Genomic DNA, 23,693 nt, shown 5'->3' with positions numbered 1-23,693 from the left:
CAGTGTCCATGGTATCGTGTCCATCGAGGGGTTGTAAAGGCAGAGCCTTTATACAGCCAGCTGGACTCTCATATCATGTCACTCTTGTTCTCACTGTGCTGTTTGGCTGCCCCGATATCTGGGATCTGGGTGCGTAGGCATGTTTTTATCCATGTTGACATCCATATAAAAGTCAGCGCATTGACTCTCGTAACTCCTCTCATACTCACCAGGGCCACTGTGCTCACATTTTCACAAACCGAGTGCTCATTAAAGTCCTCCATTTGATCCAGACTAGCACAAACCTTCCACATGAGGCTCTCTGATTGGCTGTAGTTTTGGCTTAGAAACATGATAAGGTTGGCAACTTTTCTCGTTTCAGAAGCAAAGGAGTGAAAAAGTACACATGATGCCACCTACGTTTTTAATTTCATCCCAGGGCAGTCGAGACGTAATCAGGATAAACGGCCTTTCCACCTAAATGAGCAATTGTAGTTTGCCTAGGGTGGAAGAGCATTTTCTGACCTCAGCGGTGAGCGTGTGAGCGCTCTATAAATATCACATTCTAGATACAACAAGGGGAAATTTGGGCTTCCAGGTTGGCACGCCTGACTGATATTAGACTGTAAGAGGATGGAGACTGCATGAAAAGCAGAGAAGAAGCACAGAGAGGAATGAAGGGACATCAAGGGAAACTAGTGGTGACCCGAGTGTGAGACAAATGACCTTTACAAACCAACGGAAGTCACACATCAGAGAGACAGGCACAGTGTAACTCTGTGTGTGTCCAGCCAGACTCAGCTGGTTTGATCCGGCTGTTCTGTATCGTGCCATGTTGCTGCTCCAGCCCAGTTACGCTCTGACTGCACACAAGAACAATATTGTTTGTTGTTGCCCGTCAGTGGTGAAATGTCAGATTCACGGCGGGACGGGGCAAGACGTGAGGGTTTATTGAGGAGGAAGCCGACTGACCGAGTTACACAACGGAGTTAGTGTTATAAAAGGGAATGGCATAATCAGAACAGAAGTTAACTTTTTTTATTATTCCCATTCAGCCCGTATGTCCCTCTGTTTCTGTCACTTGCGCTCAGCGACACGCTCTCAGTCCAAGATCTGTCCTCTAGCTCAACCAGCACAAACTCTGTCACGTGGGTGTTACATATTTGACTGGTACCACGAACATCTTTACCAGGAAGTTTTGCTCCGTGTTAAGACGATCTTTTTATATGCCTCATGCTTTGGGGGTCACCATTTTTGCAGTCACCCACCTGTTGTTTCATGCTGGCGGGCACTGAGAACAACAGAGAGAACTTCATGCAAAGCGTCATTTTGGTAGGATGACAGTTTGTTGTGCAGACAATTAATCAGAAATGTGTTTTTCTTCTTTCTATCTTGTTCTTCTTTTTTTGCGTGTAAATTGTTCTTATTATATAAACTGTATAAAAACGATAAAATGAGAAAATAACAGGTGCTGGTGCCGCTGGTTAGACTGTTGCCACCGGAACTATTCTGATTCGCATCCCAACTCATTCGCTTCCTGTTTGTGTAAGCAGAAAGCTAAATATTGTCATATCGTCATGGTTACAAGATGAAGGTGCTGGTCTCTTAATAATCATTTACTACCTCAGCAGCTCAGTCCCTTCAGCTTATGTGTGTCTCATTTATCTTTTGCTCAGTTGCTGCAGGCGTTTATATGCAGTCCCAGTTAGTTTCACCCAGTCTGCTTACAGCGGCCATCCATCAAGCAATTTTCTTCCACTTAGGATAACAGTGGGGTTGCAGCCTACCCCTCCTGTCACAGGGCGAGAGATCCGGTCCACCGTGGACAGGTCAACAGTCTACCCCAGATTTAACCCAAAGAGACAGACAACCATTCACACTCACACCTACGGCCAGTTTACACCTAACATGCAAATGTTCGTGAGACCATGGGAGGAGGCCAGAGCGCCCAGAGAAAACTGGGAGAACAATCAAACCCGACACAGAAAGGCCCCGGCCAGCCTGTGGATCCAAGCCCAGAGCCTTCTTTCTGTGAGGTGACAGCGCTAACAACCATCCACTTACACACCTCACTGATTTTCACTGACCGTAGCTGAGAACAGAAGCAACTTTCAAGTCATTCCTATGATAAGACGAGTCAGCAAACAAACTGTGCAAGCGAAGTGAGTGTTTAGTTCACCTGACGCTTAACTCTTGAACTAGTAGACTGTTGCATAACCTTTTCTCATGTTGCACTGGCCCAGTTGCACTCCCACAACATATACAGAAATAGGTTTGTGAAGATTGTGGCTACAGTGTTGGGGCGTTTTAAAAGTTGGACAGCAACACAATACGACTCGCCTCATAAATGATCCGTATCAGATATTCTCATCGCTCAGGCGCGGGTACCAGGACGGGCCGAGCGGAGAGGGACCTGATCAGAGGTCAGACTTATGTGCTACACATTCCTGCCTGTCTGCTCAGCTCACAGTCATGATAAACGAAGCTCTCTGCAGCAATGACTACTGCAGCTCCGCTCATTCAGTTGCCAAAAACTGACTCAGATGAAATGAGAGAGACCTTTTAGTTTTCCCTGTTTTGTTTTTTTTCTTCACCGGGCAGTCGCTCCAAATGATTAAATGAGTCATGGAACTGGTGCAGACCAGCCCAGGCTGCTCTTGTCCTAAAGTGACTCTTGTGTGAGTGTGTGTGTAGTGTGTGTGTGTCTCTCTCTTATAGGAAGAAAAAGTTAGAGCACAGAGAAGCAATTTTTTTTTCTTTAAGAAATCTAATACTGACTTATCACACCATCCACAGGGGTTAATTTGTGCCGTGAAGGAACAACAGTGTGTGTGTGTGTGTGTGTGTGTGTGTGTGTGTGTGTGTGTGTGTGTGTGTGTGTGTGTGTGTGTGTGCAACCACATGTTTAAGGAGGAGGCAGCCTGGCTAAAAAGAAAAAAGTAAGTGCTGTTAGTTCCCTTTATGCTATTGGCTGAGGTCTGTCAGCTGAACCATGGAGCCATAGTCCAGCTCTGGTGGTGGTTTCTGGTTCAGAGATTTATCTTTATTTTAACAGGAGCACCCACTGAGATCATGGGATTTTGCTGGGATACAATATGCCGCCTTAATAAATCACAACAAGAAAAGTAGCTTCCATAAGTTTGACAGATCTCAGAAAGTTATAGGAATTAGTTTAGCCGCATCCTCCCTCATCTCCTCACGGTTCTGTCTGGAGATTTAGCTTAGCTCTCAATCATTTCACATCATCTCAAATGATAATTAGAATGAGAGCCTTACTTGTTGTTTTCTGCCTGCTGCTGCTGAATCTCTCAAGGACAGGTATGCAACGCTTTTCTTTCTCTGTAAGGGAGAAAGGGCACTGCATAAATATGTTTGTGCAACAGCAGCAACAGGGAGGGGAAAAGTTTAATAATCATGACTTCTTGTAGGTTATTTATCTGTTCTGTGACACCGGTCTGTTCCTTGTTATTATAGAGCCAGCTCAAACCCCATTAACATTTCATCAACTCGCACTTTGTTATGATTGATATCCTTTGTGGCTTTCATCAAATTGTAATTTGGACACAGCCAAAAGTGTTGCTAGAGGACAATTTGGATGCACTCATTCTTATGATGACGCACATGTTTTGCTTGCATTTGTGTAAGGGTGTGTGTGTCAGTGTGGCTGTCTGAGCCACCTGGCCATTCCTATCCGTTCTCCTGGATTTAGCTTTACAGACACCAGCTGGGCTGACAGGCAATGTTGTGTACATGTCTGTCCCTCTGACCCGAGTTTCAAAATATGGGTTCAGAAAATGCCAACTGTCCAGTCCAGTTCAGACCAGACAGATGGAAACTTCTGGAACACGAGCTGGAGTCCCAGGATACCTGGCAACAAATTTAAGGACAAGAAATTTAAATCCTGCGATTATTGATGTTATGCACCATTAATAGCGTCTTGATTCCTGCAAGGTGTCAGGAAGCAGCTCTGTTAAGTCTCAGCAGAGAATACAACAAATAAGCAGCTCCTCTAAAGAACTAGTTTATTCTCTACAACAAGACAGGCAGAGGGATTTATAAAACGGTTGAACTGTTGAAGTATTGGCCAGATCTTTATGAAAAAAGCCTCTGTTTTATAATTGTATTTTCCTGCTAATATGTTGAATATTCATCCTGAGGGTTGTTAAGAGTGTCTTGTTTTGTTCTAGAAGTACAGCTCCATGATGATCTTTTGAGTGCAGCAGGATGTCTTAAGTGTGTGTATGAGTATAGATTCAAAACATCAAGGCAACTTTGCACTTCAAGCTTATCAGCATCCTTGGAAACTTTTACTCTGGACATAGAAATGCTGGCCCAAGAAACAATAGTCTGTGTTAGAAGTAAACAGATTTTTCAATCCCCAGCTGACATACTTTTATACAATATTCGATCTTTTTCGCTAGAGCTCCTCAGTTGATACATTTTGTGTATATCTGCAAGCCACAAACTCACTCGAAAGCCCCTTGCAGACTTATAAACATCTGTAGTTTCCCCTGTGAGATGTATTGTAAGACTCGCCCTGTTTACAGCATTGATAAGGACTTTTATGGACATCACTGAGCTATCACCAAGGGGGTCCTAAATGAACGGATACACTATATGTTAGAGGGAAAAAACGGCCACAAGATGTTTGGATACTACTGTGTTCCCAATGTTTTGATCCACAAACACATGCTTTATCAGCACGTTGGAGAGCACTTGAGTGTGACATTTTATAAAGCACACAGCAACACAACTAACGCCGTGCAGTGTGCAAATATCACAATAAAAGTGTTATAGCATGCAGTAGTGGACAAAAGGGGGTAGAAAGAAAAAGAGAATTGGGGAGGCGACTGCATCATTTAAGCTATTTTTAAATAAAAGGTCATCACCATGGCAAGCACGTTTGCTTTGCAGGCGGAATTTTAAAGGACAGCTTATAATTTGCCTGGAAAGAATGTGAATCCAGTGAAGAGGAGGGCAGCAGAAGTTGGAGATTAGAGGAGGAGGGGCAGGCAGCGCAGGGACAGAAGTGCTGGGATGGACAGACGGGGTGAGGGAGGCAAAGGGTAGGGAAGAGGTGACAGATTGGATGTTTGGAGGCAGAGGGGTGGAATGACATGGAGAAGTGACTGGAAGGCTCGGACAGGCTGCCCACCAGACAGCCCCGCCTTCTCTGTGCCCTGATGTACCTGTTGTTTTTTAGGAGCAAGACACACAGGAGGGTGGGGAGAGGAGAGAGAGAGAGAGCTGAAGCTGAGCAGGGACTTTGCACAAGAGCAGAGAAGGGGGATGGGAGCTGTGCTATGAGTCAGCCGTGGCTAAAAAAGGAAGCTGAGCAACTTCCACTGGGGGACCAGCTGGGTAAAATAAGACAAGTGGTGAAACAGCACTCCTCAGCCTGACCTCTCATCCCCCTTGAAACAGAACATAAGGGGGCCAAGGACTTTCGGAAAGAAGTTGTATTTCAACTTGCATAATTCCTGCTTGATGTCGCGTACTATTAGTCACATTTTATATGTTACAGATTTACTGACCAGCACTTCATATCAGACATTAAAAAGGATGTTAGAACAGCTTTATTGAGTAATATCTTATGCTTTTATGCTTCCTCCCTGACTGAATACAGTTATGAAAGACATTACAGATATTTTCTTTTTTATTAAGCAGCAAATTAGGGACATGTCATCAATTCACCTAGATAGAAACTCTAGTATCATCGCTGTTTTTATGGCAACCTTTTAGTGTCCTTTTACAGGCTGCAGCAGAATTTCACTCGCTCTGTGTTAGGTGACATAACAGAGGGGGTAGAGTGTCACTGGTGAAGTCCCCTTAAGCCTCCAGAATAGAGCAGAGCACCCGGCATTGCTCACCGTGGTGATAAAATCTAGTAATGTGACCTGTGTGGTATAGCTCTTCAGTTTATGTTGTGCAGTGCATTTCAAACATAGAAAAGGTATAGTCAAGTCAGGTTCACTTTGTTTTTCTCCTCAGTTTCATGAGAGTGCCCTAAATCATCGATCTTTCCGACATGGTTATCGTACCATCTCATGTAGTGTTGCCGTGACCATCTGGGCCTCTGCAAGCCTTCACATACTTCAAACACATCTGGTGTTGAGCTAAGACTGGAAACTACGAGAGTGAAAGAAAACAGCGTGGATGCACAAAAAGCTGGAAAAAAGAGAGCGGGGGAGGGGAACTTGTTCAAGTACAATCTGTCCAAAATGAACCCCGGGTCACTCTTTCCCCCTCGTGGCCTGGCTAACACTACTGGCTTTGTTATTCTTCTGCAGTCTGCAATCAAGCTGTTATTTGAGCATCTTGATATAAAAGACACTTTACAACTGGATTCACAAGTGCATATATAGATTCAAAATCCCTTCTTTAGGTCACATAGACTATCTGTTGGCACAATTAAAATGACACAGTAAATCTTTATCACACTTAACTTGATCTCTACTTTTTGGTGATTTTGGCTATTGCTGCGGGAGTCACTCATAATCAGCCTATTTTGATGATTAGTTCTGAGGATGTGCTGGCAAAGAGATGCACAAAGTGTGCAGGACCTTTCCTACTTAATGGCATGGCAAAGTTGTGGTGCTGCACATGAGTGGCAAACATGCCAGGGGACTCGGGTGCAGTGTGTGTGTGTGTCTGTATGTGTGAAGGATGGTTGGAGGTGGAATGCTGACCATGCTGGGACTTTGGTATGGCATGGATGGGAGTCTTGGCATAAGAACATAGCCCACTGTAATTCTGGCTATCATGTTCCTGTCCTTACTAAACATGGAGACCCACAGCAGCCCACCCAGCTCCACTGAGAACATTTAAAAGGATTTTCAATTAGCACCATCGTTTTAAATTATGTGTGGTCTGTGTGTCAAGGCCGAGGTGGCACAGACACAGCCAATTTCAGCTCATTTTTTAAAAAAACAAAAACAATTATGTTTTCTTACTATAAACAGACAGATCAGTGAGGTGAGAACAAACTCTGGAGACCCGAGGCTGGGATTAGTCGAGGAATCTGACATCTGCCTTTCATGGAGGAACAAACTTAGTCAATCAGGCTAAAAACTGACAACTGACATGTATTGTTTAATCACAGCAGCAGCTGCTGCTGACATACATGCAATTTTTAATATCTATTTACCGATGTCATTCATGCAAGGACTAAAGGTCCCCATGAGGTTTAGCCTAATATTCACCAATCTGCCACAAGATTAAACCCGCTGACAGGTGAAGCAGATAAGTCTGGTCATGCTGTTAAAATGCAAAGTTCTGCTAGCAAAACTCTGTTCCCAGCATTTCTGTGAATGTTATTTAACATGCTGGCTTCCTACCTAAATGTAGTTACAAGCCAAGCACACATCCACCATGGCAACGGCACTCCCTGAAGACAGCTGCCTTTCCAAACTGCACAGATTCCAGCCCAGTCAAGCTTCTAGACTTGACTGGAATCTGTGGAGTGAATCTCCTGGGAAAACCCCAATCCATGGACCATGAGACAAACTGGATCCAAAAGATCCTCTGGCAATGCTGGACTGCCAGACAGATGACCAAGATACAGCGTATCAGAGATGCTTTCATGGCATTAAAGTGGGTCTGCCCAAAAGAAGGCAGGTTGTTTTAATGTTGGAGCTGTCCATCCATCCATTCATTCACTTCCGCTTGTCCTTTTCAGGGTCGCGGGGGGCGCTGGAGCCTATCCCAGCTGTCATAGGGCGAGAGGCGGGGTACACCCTGGACAGGTCGCCAGTCTGTCGCAGGGCCAACACACAGGGACAGACAACCATTCGCACTCACGTTCATTCGCACATTCACACCTAGTGACAATTTGGATTATCCAATTAACCTATCCCCACAAGCTGCATGTCTTTGGACGGTGGGAGGAAGCCGGAGTACCCGGAGAGAACCCACGCAAGCACGGGGAGAACATGCAAACTCCACACAGAAAGACCCCGGCCTGATGTTGGAATTGAACTCAGGACCTTCTTGCTGTGCGGCAACAGTGCTAACCACCGTGCCACCGTGCTGCCCTGTTGTTGGAGCTGTATCAAGCAAAATCTCAGCATAGTAAATGAGGAAATTAAGAGCTTTGTCCTACCGTGTGGCTACTTCGTTTTTGGCTGTCTGGCTTTCTAGCTCTTTCTTTGCTACTTTCTTTGTGCTCAGTAATAAAAACAGGTGGAGCTCTGGCTGAATTTAGCTGCTGGCTAATGTTCACTTTCATGCAGGCTGTGTCGTCTAAATTCTATATCCTTCCAGAATATCTGGATCCCTCTGTCGCTGAAAAATGTACTGTTTTAATCTTCATGCGAGCATGGTTCAGTGACATGGCAACTAGTTTAGAAAATAAGGTTATCCAGTTACAAATGTGATGTACGAAGGCCAGAATTTGTGAGTCTATCTGTAGTAAAATGTGTTTGTCTTGAGAGAAAAGGGTACACTTTAATGATAACTACACAGTAGCTCAGTTCTGTCTGTCAGCTGCAGAGGTCAGACCGTATTGCTTAGATTATACATGTCTGTATTATACTAAATCAATGTGTGGATCATGCTGAAATGCTTCTCTCATTTTATAAAAACAGTGGTCATAATTTTGAGTTTCTGAGATACATTTACGCCTATTCCCAGATCTTTGCTTTCATTGCAGTATCAGACCTGTGGCTATGCTGGCTATCCAATTGTTTCATAAGAATGTGTGAGTTCACGTCACTGCCGCGTTCCAGTCCACTCAGCGTGTGTGTGTGTGTTTGCATTTCTATTATGTCACAGTGATGATGTGACACTGGCAGGCAGGCTTACAGGGGCCTCAGCCCCAACATCCCCCTCCACGCTGAACATGCCTAGTCACACCAGGTTGCCGAGAACCTCTGGATCACACGGGGGCTTCTGGGTAGCGGGATTATCCCGTGAGAGGAAACAGCTGAGGCCTGTGTAGCGTCAGCAATTGCTAATCAACACTCTCACCACACACACATGCATGCACACTGCCACAATCTATGGTTTCCCTTAGTTATCCCCTCCTCCTTTTTTTCTCCCCAGTCTACAGGGGTCACAAACCCACAAAGGCCCGGGCCCACAAAAGTCAAAAGGGGCCAGGGGGGGATTGAGGGTTGAGAAGAGGAGACAAAGAGAAAACTGAAGTGCTGGGTCAAAGCTGGCCGGGCTGCTGAGTCATCACTGAGGCTGGCTTGAACTAATACTTTGCAAACATTTCCAGTAAAAGTTGATGAGCTGTCTCTTCGAATTTGCCTTGTTAATTTTGGGAAAGAAAATTGAAAGCGGTTCCTTCATTCCTCCGTTTCTACTGCACGTCACAGAGCTTAGAAGTATCAGAAACTGTGAGGTCCAGTTCTGCAACAGCATCAACGTTCTTCATGTCAGTGAGATCATTTGTGCATCTTGTCCCAGCTGGATTTGCGACAAAAACAGAAGGCCCTACAACACATCCTTTCACATCCGGCGGGATCGAATTTGTTGAGCTCACTTGTGCACACATGCACATAGTTTGCAAAGAAAAATCAATTAGTAAAAAACTGGGCTGACGTAAAATGCAAGTCGATGCATTACGGATGAAATTGACTTACTGGTCTGCAAAGAGACTGTTAAACATAGTAAAGAGGTCATGTGTAGACAAACCACCAAGAGAGCAGCACTATGAAGTTAGAAAGCTGCAAGTTGTACAAGTTAAACATTTATCTGAGTTTAAACAACTAGGCCCAGTTAACTTTGGCAAACTTTAACACTGATGTCTTATTTCAGGATAGACTGGGCTAAAAAAAAAAAAAAATACTGCAGTATTTTAAAAAAAATTACAGGGAATTTGAAGTTGTATTAACACAAATGTTTTTGGTTTTAACACAAAATGTGTGCATCGTCCAATATCTTAGTACTTGTGATCCAACTAAGACCCATTCAGTGTCCTTCTCAGTACCTTGTATCTTTTGCCAGCAAGGATCAGTGCTACCTTCAAACCACCTCTAGGGGCAGTGTTGTACTACTTTTCAAGAGATGATTGGCTGCCTGTGTGCTTGTAAGTCTCTTGTGACCCATTTGTATAGATTTTTTTTTTTAAGTAAAGCACTGGATAATGATTAGTCATTTAAACAACATTTGCTTTTGTATTTAGAGGATGCTTTGTTGTGATCAGTTGTATATGATGGCAGTCAGTGAAACGCAGGAAAGGTGAACAAGTGTGCAACTACTGGCCTACACTATTGCGTGTACAGCTTTGGAGGGAAAACACACACAGGAACCACAGTTGTGTAATTTAGAACAAATGTTTATTCAAATCAAGAGGAAGAACTAGACGAAAGGTTAAAGCATTCAGAACATAGTATATTCATAGAATATCAATACATCATCGTGATGGAAAAAAAATGAAAATGAAGAAAATTCTTTGAGTAATATTGCACTTTGTTTCCAAAATGTTTCAGATCCCATCTCCTACATCCCATCTCTCTGAACATTTCAGTTCCTGCCTTCTTCAGGTCAGGAATTTAGCTTAGTTTTGACACTGGACTACTCTGAGGCCCAAGCAAATGGACTATGGAATTGACCCACCTGAAACAAATATGTAAGCTTATTCATTACCGCGTAGCTTGATTCAGTTTCCCTAAGATAAAAGCCCCAACAAAGAATCGCAAAACAAGTACATTAGTTACCACAAAAAGAAAGTGTTTTGTCCCAGGTTACATAAATGTTTCTTGAAGGGAGAAGGGTGCTGATCAACAGCTGCCACTCCCTGGCCTGAAGGGGATCAGACAGGTCAGGGAGACCAACCCAAAAGGTTGTTTGTTAAAATTATAAAAACCAACCTATCAATGCCCAGAAATACATGGAAAAAGATAATAGTCAACCCTCATCAGCTTCAGAAAAAAAAAAAAAAATGACACAATCGAGGCCTGTCCAAGATGTCTTTTTTTGTTTCTTTGTTTAAAACAACCCTTGCTTTAAATGTCTTTTTTCTGTCTTCCCTTTTTGTCCATTTAAAAAACAAAAAAACAACCCCCCCCAAAAAAACAAAACAAAAAAAAAAAAACACGGAAAGGTCTGAAAACATACAAGTGTTAAACAAAGAGAAACGAGAACAAGAGTTGCAGAGACATTGAAAAATGAAGCATCATGATCAAGTCCTTTCTGTGTCAAGGCCACTAAGATAAGATCACTTTAATAATCTGCAGTTCGCTGAGCACTGTCAGAAGCTGTACGGTTAGTTGCCAGCAGGATCTTGATAAGAGCATGCACACACCGAGCACACACACAAAGTTGCCTTAGCTATGTTTTGAAATGTAAACGTAGGGAGAAAAAAAAAAAAAGAGTTACTAATCTTAAAAAGACTGAATAATGCATTTGCGTCCTACACAACACCACTTTACTTAAAAATCCTCTGGTTAATACCAAGTAGTTATTAAATCCAGACCTTCACCACCGAATGCTACTTTTTTTTTCTTATTTTGTGTTTTTTTTCCTTTCTTTTTTAAAGTGCTGCTTGTCATCTTTTCCTGAATATGCTGAACCTCTGTTACAGCTGGTCTTTTATCATGAATGAGTTAGGAAACCAATGTATTACTCATTTCAATTTACTACTACTACTGCTACGACTACTACTACTTGCTCTGACCAGCATGAACAGAAGTTTAGCAACATTCCCAGCATTTCATTTGTGCTGAATTTACTTTCTTATTTCAAAAATATTTTTCCATCTTTTCTTCTTTTTTTGGAATTAGCATCCTGGCTTCACTGGTCTGGTAAAGTCTGTAATGGATGAAGTGGGAAAGTGCAGCAGGACATAAAGGGAATGTGATTCGTCTCAAAAAGAAAAAGCTGCCTCGCTCCTCTGCAGGTCTGCCTCTCGTTTTGGTAGTGAACAAAAACTTCATTATTTTTTCTAAGCAGTGCAATTAAAACAAAAACCTCAAAACTTTATCTTCTCTCTCTCTTTTTCCTCCTTTTAACAAGTGAGAAGACCACCTGAGACAGTGCTAGTCGGGCAGTTATGCAAGCCTGGCTTGCCCTGAGATTAGGAGTAGAGGGGCTGCAAACAATTAGGGTGAGTCCCTCAATAGGGCACCACTTTATGTCTCACACACACACACAAATTATACACACACCCACGCAAGCAAGCGCTTTTCCCGTCAGCTTCAAATTGAGTGGCAAAAGTCTGCAACCCTGCTAGTCCAAATCCAGAGCCACCACGAAGCTAAAATTGTTGCAAGCTTTTCTGTGACTGGAGCGAATACGAGAACAGAATAACAAGGAGGGAAACCACAGATTCAAGCTTAGGAGGCAATGTAGTTTAAAAAAAAAAAGAGAGAAAAGAAGAAAGCTTCCACATAAAGATTAAGTCTGTTGTACAAGTACTGTCTGGTTGTTGTTAGTCACAAGAAAATGAAAATTCTTAAACAACTTAAACAATTTCAGTGCATTGTTCTTGTACTTTTCAGTCTTCGTTTTGCTTTTGCTTTTTTAAAACAAATCCTACTCTCAGCGATACTCAGAGTGATGCAGATTTCAGTCTCATAGTCTCATAGTCTGGTGCGTTGCAAGGCTGAAACTAAACTATTAGTGATTATTTTTTAAACTCTCATTAAACAGAGCCACACAACTCAAGTAAAGAACAAGATGTGCAAAACAAATCCATAAATGAGGCAGAAGGACCTAGTATTTGCTTTTTTTTGATGACTGATGCTGCTGCTGAAAGCTTACTTTCAGGACTATGGTGGTGACACCTTTTTCTCTTCATCCCATTTCCTTAAGGTGAGTTCTGCTGATGAACGGACATGACAAGTTCTGTCCTTTGTGAGAGGAGCTAAGTCCTTATGTGCCACAGGTACAGAAGAGTCAGGGGTGAAGAGGAGCTTGGCAGGCTGAGCCGTGGCGGTTCTTCCTCGTCATCGTCATTGTCGTTGTCAATACCATCACCAGGGCTCGCGCTACTAGAGGGTCTTTTTTTTTTTTTTTTACCCCGCCCTCTTCGCATACAGAATGGATACATGTTCATCTGTACATATGTCACCCTCAGCAAGCTGACACAGGAAAGGAAAGACACCCGGAACTGGTGACTCCCATTTCTCTTGCTGAGGGAAGGCAGGAACAGATTCGTCCAACCTGACTCACTCGTTTTTGTTTGGGTTTTTTTGGTTGGATATTCTTGTTTTTCCTCTTATTGTCAACAGCATTTTGTAAATGCTGTCAGCTGAGAAAATAATCAAAGCTGAGCCTTACAGCTAGGCTTCTTTGAGTTTCCCCAAACATCTCAGGGGAATTGCTGGGATATCCTCAGCGTGATGGGCAAGCATCAAGTCTGCGCTCCTCTGTACGGCTGGCATGATCTGGGTTAGGATCAATCTAGAATGGGGGAAAAGAGGGGGAAAAAAGGTGTTTATTCAAGGAAACAAACTGTTTTTGAGACTCTAAAGGAAGGTCATTTGCCATTTGGTGCTTACCTCAGAGTACAGGGGAGGGGGCTGGAAGCGGAATTCGTGAATATAGGCAAAGAGAGGTCCGTCCAGCTCCTCGCGGGCTGCTGGGACATCCAGACAGCTCTGTCTCTGCTCTTCCGTCACAATTTCAGCGTAGCTTGGAGGAGCTGCAAATGAAGACGAAACAACACTTCAGCATTCTTGCGATTACGATCCCTTGATTAAAATAGAAAAAGATGCTTCATGACAATGAGATCAAACGTACCTTCCGGCCTTTCAGGCAGACCCATGCCCAGCCAGCTCATGCTGCACTGGCTGCTGACGCTGGAGGTGCGGGAACCAAATGGGTGAAGAGGGATGGTTCCGATGACAAGAGGCAGGTTCAGGGACAGGTTGATCGCTCCAGGTATGTCTACATACACCTGAGCACAGACATAAGAACACCACAACCGTTTAGCATATGCAAAAAATAAAACAACATGTCATACAGGGTTATAAAAAATGTAAAAGGGCTATGATCAGTCTAATAAAAGGCTCTGGAGCTGAGCAGTCAGCATAAAATGAAATGGCTCCTATATCTTCTCAGAAGTACTCGAACCAGGACTGGGTTAGGCATTAGTTTGACAATATGTAGGTCACTGTCATGAGATCAGTTGCTTACAAAAGGTATAAGCAACCTAGCATTTCTGTTCATGGTGTAAAGCAGGTATAAGCACCCTGATGGCAGGTGCTGCCACAGATATTCTGGGCTAATGCTCTTAGCTGCATGTGGAGATAACAATTGGTGCAATCCAAGGCCTAGTTTTGGCAATGTGAGCTGAGTCAGCCAGGTGCTTTACCAGAAGAGATATTGACTTAGTAGGAAATATAACTTCTACAACAGAATGGCACTTAAAACAAGTAATAATGTGGTGGTGGTAAGGTCAGGGGAGTGTACTGGAAGTAGCAAGACTTGTGTTTCCAAATCTACAATATCTGGATATACACTGAAAGATTATGTGAAAGTGATCTAAACGCCTCATTATTGTGCTCACCATGAGAGAGTACTCCACTCTGATAATGCTGCAGTCCAGGATGGAGGGGGAGACTGGCGGGATCTTCAGCATCTTTCCGTTCCACGTCTCCGTTTTGCCCGAGGACAGAGATTCTCCCCGCAGGTTAGCCACCAGCTGCTTGACATCCTTCATCTTCCCTTTGGCGTAGAAGGTCTGAGTCTGGTAGATGGCCGCCTTTGGCACGACCATGCGTGATGAGCAGTTCTCGATCTCAGCAAAAATCTGGATTGACTCCCCTACAGAGTTAAAAGGACAGGAAGCAAGTTAGCTGAAGTTTATCTACATTTATTTATCAGGTGTGTTTTTGATAATCAATGCAGAAGCTGCAGGGACTTCCACTTACTTATCTGGTTACGAGATAGCTAAGAAAGTCATTAATTATTCACTTATTCTTACCTGGGGTGTATCCTTTCCTCTCAATTTTGGCACTTAGGGAAATAGGACCTGAGGTGCAGAACCAACAGCAAAGTGTCTTATCTTTTGTGCCGGCCTGTGGTGACTGGGGAAGGTGGGGAAAAATAAAGACATTATTTTTTGCCACAATAAAAGCTAGATTGATAATCAAACACCAGCTACTCCATAGTTATAACAATAAATAGCAGCCAAATGTTTTCAACACTTGTTCTGTATTTATTTTTCCATGATTCAGGGTGTCTACAGTGTAACCTGCTGAAATTCCCCATAATTAGGAAAATTATGCCCTAAGTGACTCATACTACGTTTTTATTTCCTTCATTCAGTGCCATCACCAGCTAACAGGCTCATTCACTGGTCAAGTGAATTGAGTCGTAAGCTTACCAGCAATAATGGAGTGTTGATGTCAATGTGCTCAAAGACTGTAAATTCTTTCTTGGTCTTCATGGGTAGGAGCCATGGCCTGTGGAGTTCTGCCTTTACCCAATAGCGCACGCTGCCATGTTTCCCTTCGAAAGAGGTAGCCAGAGGTCTGCAGGAAAAGAGCAGAGCAGGAGAGAAGGGAGAAATAATGTTATAATCACAGTACAGCCAAAAACAAAACCCCAAAATAAAATAACTGCAAGTCTCCTAATATTTATGAAACACTTACGTCTGTGGAAGCTCAAGGCTGAATGCATACTCATGTCTTCCTGAATGGATAGTGGTGAGTCCTTCCTCCGAGTTATCATCGTCTGAAAAACAAGGAGGACAATAGTCCAAACACATATATACCATACCTGCGTAAAATGCTCTACGAAGGCATCTGAAAGTCATACCAGAAAAAAAAAACAAAAAAACAAAAAAAAACACAGGGTGGGGGAGAAAAAAGAGAATAAAAAGGAATTTACTATAATATCTGGCCGATTTAAAACTTATGTTAATGTATTGAGAGATAAACAGTACACCAATATTTAGAGGAAAGTAAAAGAAGTTGATTGTTTGATGGTGTCAGAAACTGAGCCCTTTTCCCTTCCTTCTTTCTTCTAGTGTTATTCCCAAGAACAATGAAGTGAATCAAAGAGATCCAATGTATGATGCTAATACATTGAGGCTATTATGGGCTGTGTGGAGGTTCGACAAAAATCTTAAATCTGCGCTTTAAAAATAAATAAATACTACATTTTAAAAAAAATCGGGCACAAGTACAGGAAACTTAGAATTTCACTGCCTAGCAGAAGAATGAAATGTAGTTTTGGACAGGGTTGTACAATTCGAACTGCATTTTCTTTTTTTTTTTCTTTTTTAAAAATACATGAATATATATTTTTTTCAGTTAAAACACAAAGAGTGATTTTTGTAAAGAGCTAGGGTGCGCTTCTGCCAGCTCAGCACTCCCTCCCTCCCTCCAAGCAGCAGCAGCAGCCGTGTGGTAAACAAGTGCAGAGCTGTCACTCAAACGGCAGACTCCAGCAGGAGGAGACCGGCCTAAACCGGAGCGAGCAGCTTCCCACAGCCACCCAGCCTTCATTACGCATTCACTGTGCGACACCGCAGTACCGACCTACCTACTACACAGCAACAACGTATCAAAGAGCATACTCCGAACAAAAACTGCAGCAATTTCTCCACTTTAAACGACAATCTTTCGATTTTATTAAAATTATTTTTTTTATCGCTATCATTTTATGAGTTATCATGTTTGCTTAAGGGCTGAGCTAGTATATAGTTTTCATTATTATTATTATCGTAACGGTATAAATGTTACCTTCCTTAACTGTCTGGGTTTCCTCCCCCTTTTTTGCACTAAAAAGTGCACTAAATAAAAGTACAGAAATGACCGTTGGTTAAGCACAGTTAGACTGCTAAACACACCTATAACAAGACAACATTTCGCCTAGCAGAATACACGTTTACCGAGGGTTTAACCATAGGGATAAGTATAGGAACAAAGTATCAAGCACTGCAGCTCCTTATACGTTTCAAACCGCACGTACTTTCATCTGGTAGCTACATTTTACAGCTTTTTTTCCCCTTCACCGAAAAGTTGCAGAATTTTCTGTCTGCAGGGTAATGATGTCATCAGCCACAGATGAACATCGCAGCCAATGGCAGGCAGCCGGAGGTAGGGGCTTGCGTCTTTACCCCGCCTCTCCCGGTCCAGTTTTCTGAACAGGATTGAACCGCTTTGAACAATAGGGGGAAACTTAAGAAAAGCTACAAAGAAACACTCTTTAAGATGTGGTTCTGCAATGAAATACACTTACAGAGACTCTAAACACTGCTTTATTTCTCTGGGCCTAATAAAGAGAAGCAAAAACAAAACCAATCTTACGCTGGACGTTAAATACATCGAGCAGAGCTGCTGTCATTCATTCTGACACCTTGACACAAACAAGCAACCACGGAGCTGTATGTTACGAGCGTAAAAACATCATACATAAAAGCGCCGTCAGAAAATGCAGCATTATGAAAGTTGGTCAACTTTTTAATCGTGTCTATCACTCTTGTTATCCTTCAGCTACACCTTTCATTGAGCCCGAGGCCACTAAGAGCATCTCACCCATCAGGTCAAGTGAGAAGCAAGAACTTCTGCAGGAAAATAAAATCAAAAAACAAGTCCTCACCTCTCTCGTGTCCGATTAGGATGTCTTTGTGGTTCAGATATTCCACTTCTTCTGTGTAGTTTTGCGTGTAGGCAGTGTTGGATCCAGCATTTCTCGATTCAGTCCAACGAACTTTTGCAAATCCTTTCGCGTGGATTTTGAGAGATTTCACGCGGATTTCTCCGGTGACTTCGATGATCACCCTCCCTGAGACGCAGTCCCCGCTCGAGAAAACGGGGACATTGCTGTCATTGAGACAGTCATAGCTTACTGTGAAGCTCTTTACCTTTCCTAGCACCATGGTGGAAAGAGGCTACACAGACCTTGAAATACTAAAAAAAAGAAAAGACTCAATGAAGAAATATCTCATAGAGCCGTTTTTCCGGACACTGATCAGTTTACCACCTCTGCAAAAAGCAGCAGGCACGATCAGTGGCTTCTTCGAGGGCAGTTCATTGAGATCTAGTAACAGCAACTGATGCTGTTATCATCTGCCTATCTGCTCGCTAGTCCCAGTCAGACAAGGAAACCCCGGTAGCTCAGCGCACTTTAAACGACTGCCAGTGTGGGGAAAAACAACCTCTGGGCGCATGCGCGGGGCTTCACTGCCCCCTCCTTCCGCCTTCTGGAACAAGTGTGGCACACAACCAGATGATAAGTAAAGTCAAACAGCTGAAAGACTACACAAAGAAATGTTCGCCAAAAAATATCGTTCGAGAGGAGAGGCTTTAAATCTGATTCGATTTATTGAAAATATACGAACAGATCTAACAAAGTATCACCCAGACTTATTTCTAGACTTTTGATTCAAAGAATGAGAGAAGAAATGGAACCCTCTCGGCCCTCGATTTTAATGAAATTACAGATGCCCTGGCTTTATGGTATGTGATGCAGCAACGATTCATGGCTCATACATCAGCTATGAATCTTCTTATAGGTCTACAGCTCTACAACCCCAGCCCTGCATCGGCATTTGGTCTCTGTGCACACACACATTACATCTGCGATGTAATCCACACAAATAGTTTCACATTATCAGATTTACTGCAGCGTCTGCATCTGTGCACAATCACCAAAAATAAGAAGAGCTCGATTTTGTTGGATGATGCCTGCAGCACTGTCAATAGTATGAATTGTTTCATAGTGTTTAGCCTGGGGATCTAAGGTGAATGTATCAGCCAGCTTCTTATATATTCGCATGTAAATCAAACTTATTATTTTGTGGAAAGATTAAATGAATCCACGGCACGGCAGACATCATCCTTGTGCTGAAGTACTAGTTTAAAGATAAACAACTCTGAGGATCAAGACGCCACCTCGCGGCGGTCGTTGTTCCCAGCGTGGGCGGCAGTATCACCTGTTGAACGTCACTGCAACTTACTGTTGGTTCAACCAACAGCTAGTTAGGGCCAATGACATCACTTCTGATTTCAATTCAGTGATAATTACAGGGCATAAGATAACATTTTGTAATGTTATGCTACCTAGAGCCATCTTTCCGAGAGCCTTTACAGTTATAGTTAGTTACACAGAAATTGCGATATGTCTCTGTGTCCATGTTCCGTAATTAGATCTACAGTAAAGATTGGCGCTAATTAATTAAACACAGATTGTATTTGATTAAGAGTTCCATCCACACATCTTTTCCTTATCTAATTAGGGGTTTGGAGTGGTGCGAATTTGCTCTTTTTATGCTTAGATAAATGCTGCCCTCTACAGTTGGCATTTTGTAATGACAGGCTAAGGTAAGATTGGTTTTGATATTATTTGTGTTCTTGCTGCTAAGTTCTTCTCATCTCCTGCTGGTGTTAGAATTACTGACAGTAGGTGTGATTTATGTTAAATATTTGTTTTTAAAAAATTTTCCGCTTAAACGGTGATATTTGCATAAATAGTCAGTTTTTAATGCATGTTAGAACGTCAACAAAAATGAAACCTCTTATTTTGAAAGCGTAACCGGGATGTGTACAACATATCAGGCTGAGGCGCTTGTAGGCGAGCAGGAACTTTGTGATGCCCACTAATAAAAGTCGAATGCTTTTCCGACGGGTCTTTTCTTTCACGTCTATAACTTCAGGAGGACACGAAGCTGTCATGAACATAATAGTGCTGGGTTTCATTTTCCTTTCTCAGCAATGTGGTCAAAGTATTTGCCAGAAAGCATCCAAACCCAACATTGTGATGGTGATGAGTGATGCATTTGTAAGTATGACTTAAATTTCAGTGCTTTATTACTAGATAGTTACTCTTAATAGGTTAAAACAGAATGAGAAAGCTGTATTGTCCATCAAAATTCAACAGCATTGCAGAGATGCTTTATATTTTGTGGTTGAATATTTCCTTGTTATCTTCATGTACAACTTGCATCTGTGTATCTTGATCCCCATATGACTTTTTGTGTCTCTTGAGGATGGTCGATTGTCCTTTGACCCTGGCAGCAAACTTGTACAATTGCCATATACAAACTATCTCAGGCAGCTCGGCTCCACCTTTCTTAATGCTTACACCAACTCGCCCATCTGCTGCCCTTCCAGAGCAGGTAAGCGACATATTTGCCCTCTAGAAAAAAAATCTACTTTGACTTTCTTTTAAAATTGCATGTTGTAATTCAGCTGCTTAAACTTTGCTCTCAGCAATGTGGAGCGGTCAGTATGTTCACCTCACTCAGTCGTGGAACAACTACAAGTGCTTAGATGCAAACACAACCACGTGGATGGATTTGCTGAAGGAGAATGGGTATCGTACCAAGATGATAGGCAAGCTGGATTATACATCTGGGGCTCACTCTGTCAGGTACTGTTGTAAATGTAAGGTTTAACGTGTAGCATGGTCTCAGTAGGAAAACACTTTCGCTTTCCTCTTCTTATTTTTTCCCCCCAAATTAATATTATGCACAGACACACACACACACACAATCACACAAGGAAAAATGCTAGTGGCAGTAACAGACTGTCTGCGTGCATTTGCATTTGTTTCCAAACAGTGCCTTTCACATTTTTCCACTTCCTGTTTTTGTACATGTGTTGCAGTAATCGAGTTGAGGCATGGACACGAGACGTCCAGTTCCTCCTGCGCCAAGAGGGCCGGCCTGTTTCTGAACTTGTTGGGAACAAGTCAACTGTAAAGATCATGAGCAAAGACTGGGAAAACACAGATAAGGCCACGCAGTGGATCCACCAGACAGCTGCGTCCACCACACCCGAGCCTTTCGCTCTTTACCTTGGCCTCAATTTACCTCACCCGTATAAGACTGAATCCCTGGGGCAGACTGCAGGGGGATCCACCTTCCGTACGTCACCATACTGGCTCACAAAGGCATGCTTTTTCCGTCTCTGTTTTTTTTTATTGCACTTTGTGTCAAAAAAAAAATCCCTGAGTGAAACGAATTTTTGTTTTTTTTTCTTACGCACAGGTGAATTCTGACCTCATCTCTGTTCCCAAATGGTTGCCTTTGGCTGCCATGCACCCTGTTGACTACTACTCCACCTTCACCAAAAACTGCAGCGGTGTTTTTACCGACGATGAAGTCAAAAGCATTCGGGCCTTCTATTACGCCATGTGCGCCGAAACCGATGCCATGCTGGGTTAGTTGACAGCAGTAATTCGCTACATTCTGGTCTCACAGCTGCTATTTTGGACTGAAACGATGGTTTTGAGATCTTAAAGAAAAAAACCAAACATGCCTGGAATGGTGTTTTCTTTGAGCTTACAAATGCAGTGTAGAAAAAAAAAGATACAAACCATCATTTTTACAAGATTTAAAAGTGGAGAGTTAAAGCATATGAACCTCACAGACACACTGTCTGTGGCACTGCTATCTTTTCTCTGCTGTTTGAATAAAGTTTTTGATTGAATTCACAGAAAATCCCAAAATGGATTGGCTCTTACTCCATCTTCCACATGCTCTGTCTCACCAGGTCAAGTGATTTCTGCATTGAGAGAGACCGGCGTGCTTAACAACACAGTCGTGATATTTACGGCTGACCATGGGGAGCTGGCCATGGAGCACCGGCAGTTCTATAAGATGTCGATGTTTGAAGGAAGCTCCCACGTTCCCCTTCTCATCATGGGGCCTGGGCTCATCTCTGGCCAGCAGGTCAACCAGCTTGTATCTTTGGTTGATCTCTATCCCACTGTGCTGGGTAAGGAGGCAGACAGACAACATAGGATGTTGTGGATCATCTGCCTCATGTCACCCTCTCCCTAACATCCTCCTCTTTCACACCAGCCCTCTGCATGTCCTTCTTCACTACATGCGCAAAGCTTCTCTGTGGTCTTCCTCTTTTTCTCCATCTTTGAGATCTTTTGTTCCATTTATCCACTCTGCACATGTCCAAACCGTCTCAGCCTTGCCTCTCTGATCTTGTCTCCAAACCAGTTGACCTGTGCTCAGCTCAGCCTCCTGCCTTTTTTTTCAGTGCTGCCACTGCTGTTTGACTACTGTCTATAAAAACAGCATGAAAGCGGTGGTAAATATTGATTTGATTATTTCAAATCGAACGTTGTGACACATTTTTATATTTTGCAGAGATTGCTGGGATTTCAGCAGTAGGGAATCTAAGTGGCCAGTCCCTCCTTCCTCTGCTGTCCACATCTATTGCTTTTTCTAACCAACAGCAGAGAGCCTGGGCATTCAGCGAATATCATGGTTGTAACGTCAACGCCTCTACTTACATGCTGCGAAGTGATCAGTGGAAATACATCACGTACGCCGATGGCCTGAGTGTTTCCGCGCAACTCTTTGGTGAGCCTAAAGCTTCTGACGCTAACTTCAGCTTGTCTTCGTATGTGTCTGTTACGACCCGGCTCAAAAGCCGCAACATAAAAAAGGAGACGAATACCAGAGTGTTAGTGAGAAGAGGTTTTATCTTAAATTGGCATAGCAGGTAAAATGGCTGGTGCCATCAAGGCAAAAACTAGTGAGTTTCTCGAAAGTCCGCCTCAGGTGTGCTTTTATCCACACCTGACTAGGTGTGGCCAATTAGGGGCTGCAGAGGGGTGTAACAGTGTCCTTTAATTGTTTTTCTCCTGCTTTTCTTTTGCAGATCTCACACTGGACAAGGATGAACTTCACAATGTGGTTCACAAATTCCCAGATGTGCAAGCACATCTGGAGAAGCAGTTGCGTAGCATCGTGGACTATCCAAAAGTGTCTGAAGCTGTTCACGTCTACAATAAAAAAGCATTCGGTGCATGGCGCCTTAGCTTAGGGAGAAACTATAGTCAAGTCATTGGTAACCTCCGGTGGCATGTGGATTGGCAAAAAGATGCATTAGCCAATGAGAGAGCCATTGACAAGTGGCTCTATGGCTATTAGTGATATTTTATGTCTAATAACTAGTAGAACAAATTGAAATTGCACTTTGACAAAGTTTGGATCTTTGTGTAAGTCGTTGATCTGTTCTGCGGTGTCTCATGTTAGTACTGCAGTGGTTACAGTGATTGATAACCTACAGATGTCCTAGGCTCACAGTATGACACACTTCAGTCTACATCTCTGACATCGTCCCCTTCATACAAATTTCCACCAGTGTTTCAGGGACTTTACATGATTTTCTTTGTAATGTAGTGTAAATTACTTCTGTAATTTAAATGTATGTGATTTATGTAATTTAAACCAAAGTATCAGTTATAATTAATTATTGTCCATAGCCCAGATGACAATTTGCACAGTCCAAAGACATTCAGTTAATGCAGATCGGTTTATTTGCTATTAAGTTTGAATGTGATTGTGAATGGTTGTCTCCTTTTTGTGTTGTGCCTACACAAAAAGACATACTGGTGTTCAGAGTGTACCTTGTCTCTTACCCTATGCAGCTGGGACCCCCCCCCCCCCCCCCTTCTGTCTGAACTGCTGCCCTGAAGTTTCAGAACAAACACAAGGAATAAATAATTTTCCTCCAAAAACTAAATGCTGTTAGGACTGTGCATGTTTTTCTAAGAGAATCATCTGTGTAGTGTTTACCCACAGAATGTAAAACATGTTGTATCAGTGGCATGATGTACAGTTTACTTTACCTTTTTAGAAAGTTTTTATGGTGAATTTTAAGGTATTTTTGTGCTCTTTATATATCTATATAAATTTTGGACTTTTTTGTAAGTCATTTTCAGATGTGTGCACTGATAATATAATATCCAATTTCACTGTACACGTGCAATGACCACAAATATTATTATCATTGTTATTGTTATTGCTTCAAACTCCATGCATTTGATGATGGTGAACTGGCAATGAT

The 23,693-nt window shown here is 42.7% G+C and overlaps 2 protein-coding genes across 4 annotated transcripts; one reads left to right on the top strand and one right to left on the bottom strand.

The window, feature by feature from the left end:
* Positions 1-12,890: 12,890 nt before the first annotated feature.
* arrdc3a (arrestin domain containing 3a) lies at positions 12,891-17,970 on the bottom strand. 2 transcript variants are annotated; one of them, XM_026187183.1, is made up of 8 exons: positions 17,479-17,970; positions 15,525-15,606; positions 15,257-15,404; positions 14,855-14,957; positions 14,438-14,694; positions 13,669-13,825; positions 13,428-13,570; positions 12,891-13,329 (listed from the first exon to the last, which is right to left on the bottom strand). In XM_026187183.1, exons 1-8 carry the CDS (start codon positions 17,756-17,758, stop codon positions 13,261-13,263), a joined length of 1,239 nt encoding a protein of 412 aa, XP_026042968.1. In that variant the 5' UTR covers positions 17,759-17,970; the 3' UTR covers positions 12,891-13,260. The 2 variants fall into 2 exon arrangements, with proteins under 2 accessions (XP_026042968.1, XP_026042969.1); XM_026187184.1 differs by having other exon boundaries at positions 15,525-15,677; positions 17,479-17,536.
* Positions 17,971-18,066: 96 nt separating this feature from the next.
* arsk (arylsulfatase family, member K) lies at positions 18,067-23,369 on the top strand. Of its 2 annotated transcripts, XM_026187182.1 has the most exons (9): positions 18,067-19,202; positions 19,591-19,659; positions 19,867-19,996; positions 20,091-20,250; positions 20,487-20,772; positions 20,870-21,041; positions 21,375-21,599; positions 21,986-22,201; positions 22,503-23,369. In XM_026187182.1, the coding sequence occupies exons 2-9, from the start codon at positions 19,639-19,641 to the stop codon at positions 22,772-22,774; spliced, it is 1,482 nt and encodes a 493-aa protein (XP_026042967.1). In that variant the 5' UTR covers positions 18,067-19,202; positions 19,591-19,638; the 3' UTR covers positions 22,775-23,369. The 2 variants fall into 2 exon arrangements, with proteins under 2 accessions (XP_026042967.1, XP_026042966.1); XM_026187181.1 differs by lacking the exon at positions 18,067-19,202 and having other exon boundaries at positions 19,351-19,659.
* Positions 23,370-23,693: the final 324 nt, after the last annotated feature.

This window comes from Astatotilapia calliptera, chromosome 12, assembly GCF_900246225.1.
Source record: "Astatotilapia calliptera chromosome 12, fAstCal1.2, whole genome shotgun sequence".
NCBI lineage: Eukaryota > Metazoa > Chordata > Actinopteri > Cichliformes > Cichlidae > Astatotilapia > Astatotilapia calliptera.
This window is presented reverse-complemented; position numbering and strand designations above follow the sequence as displayed.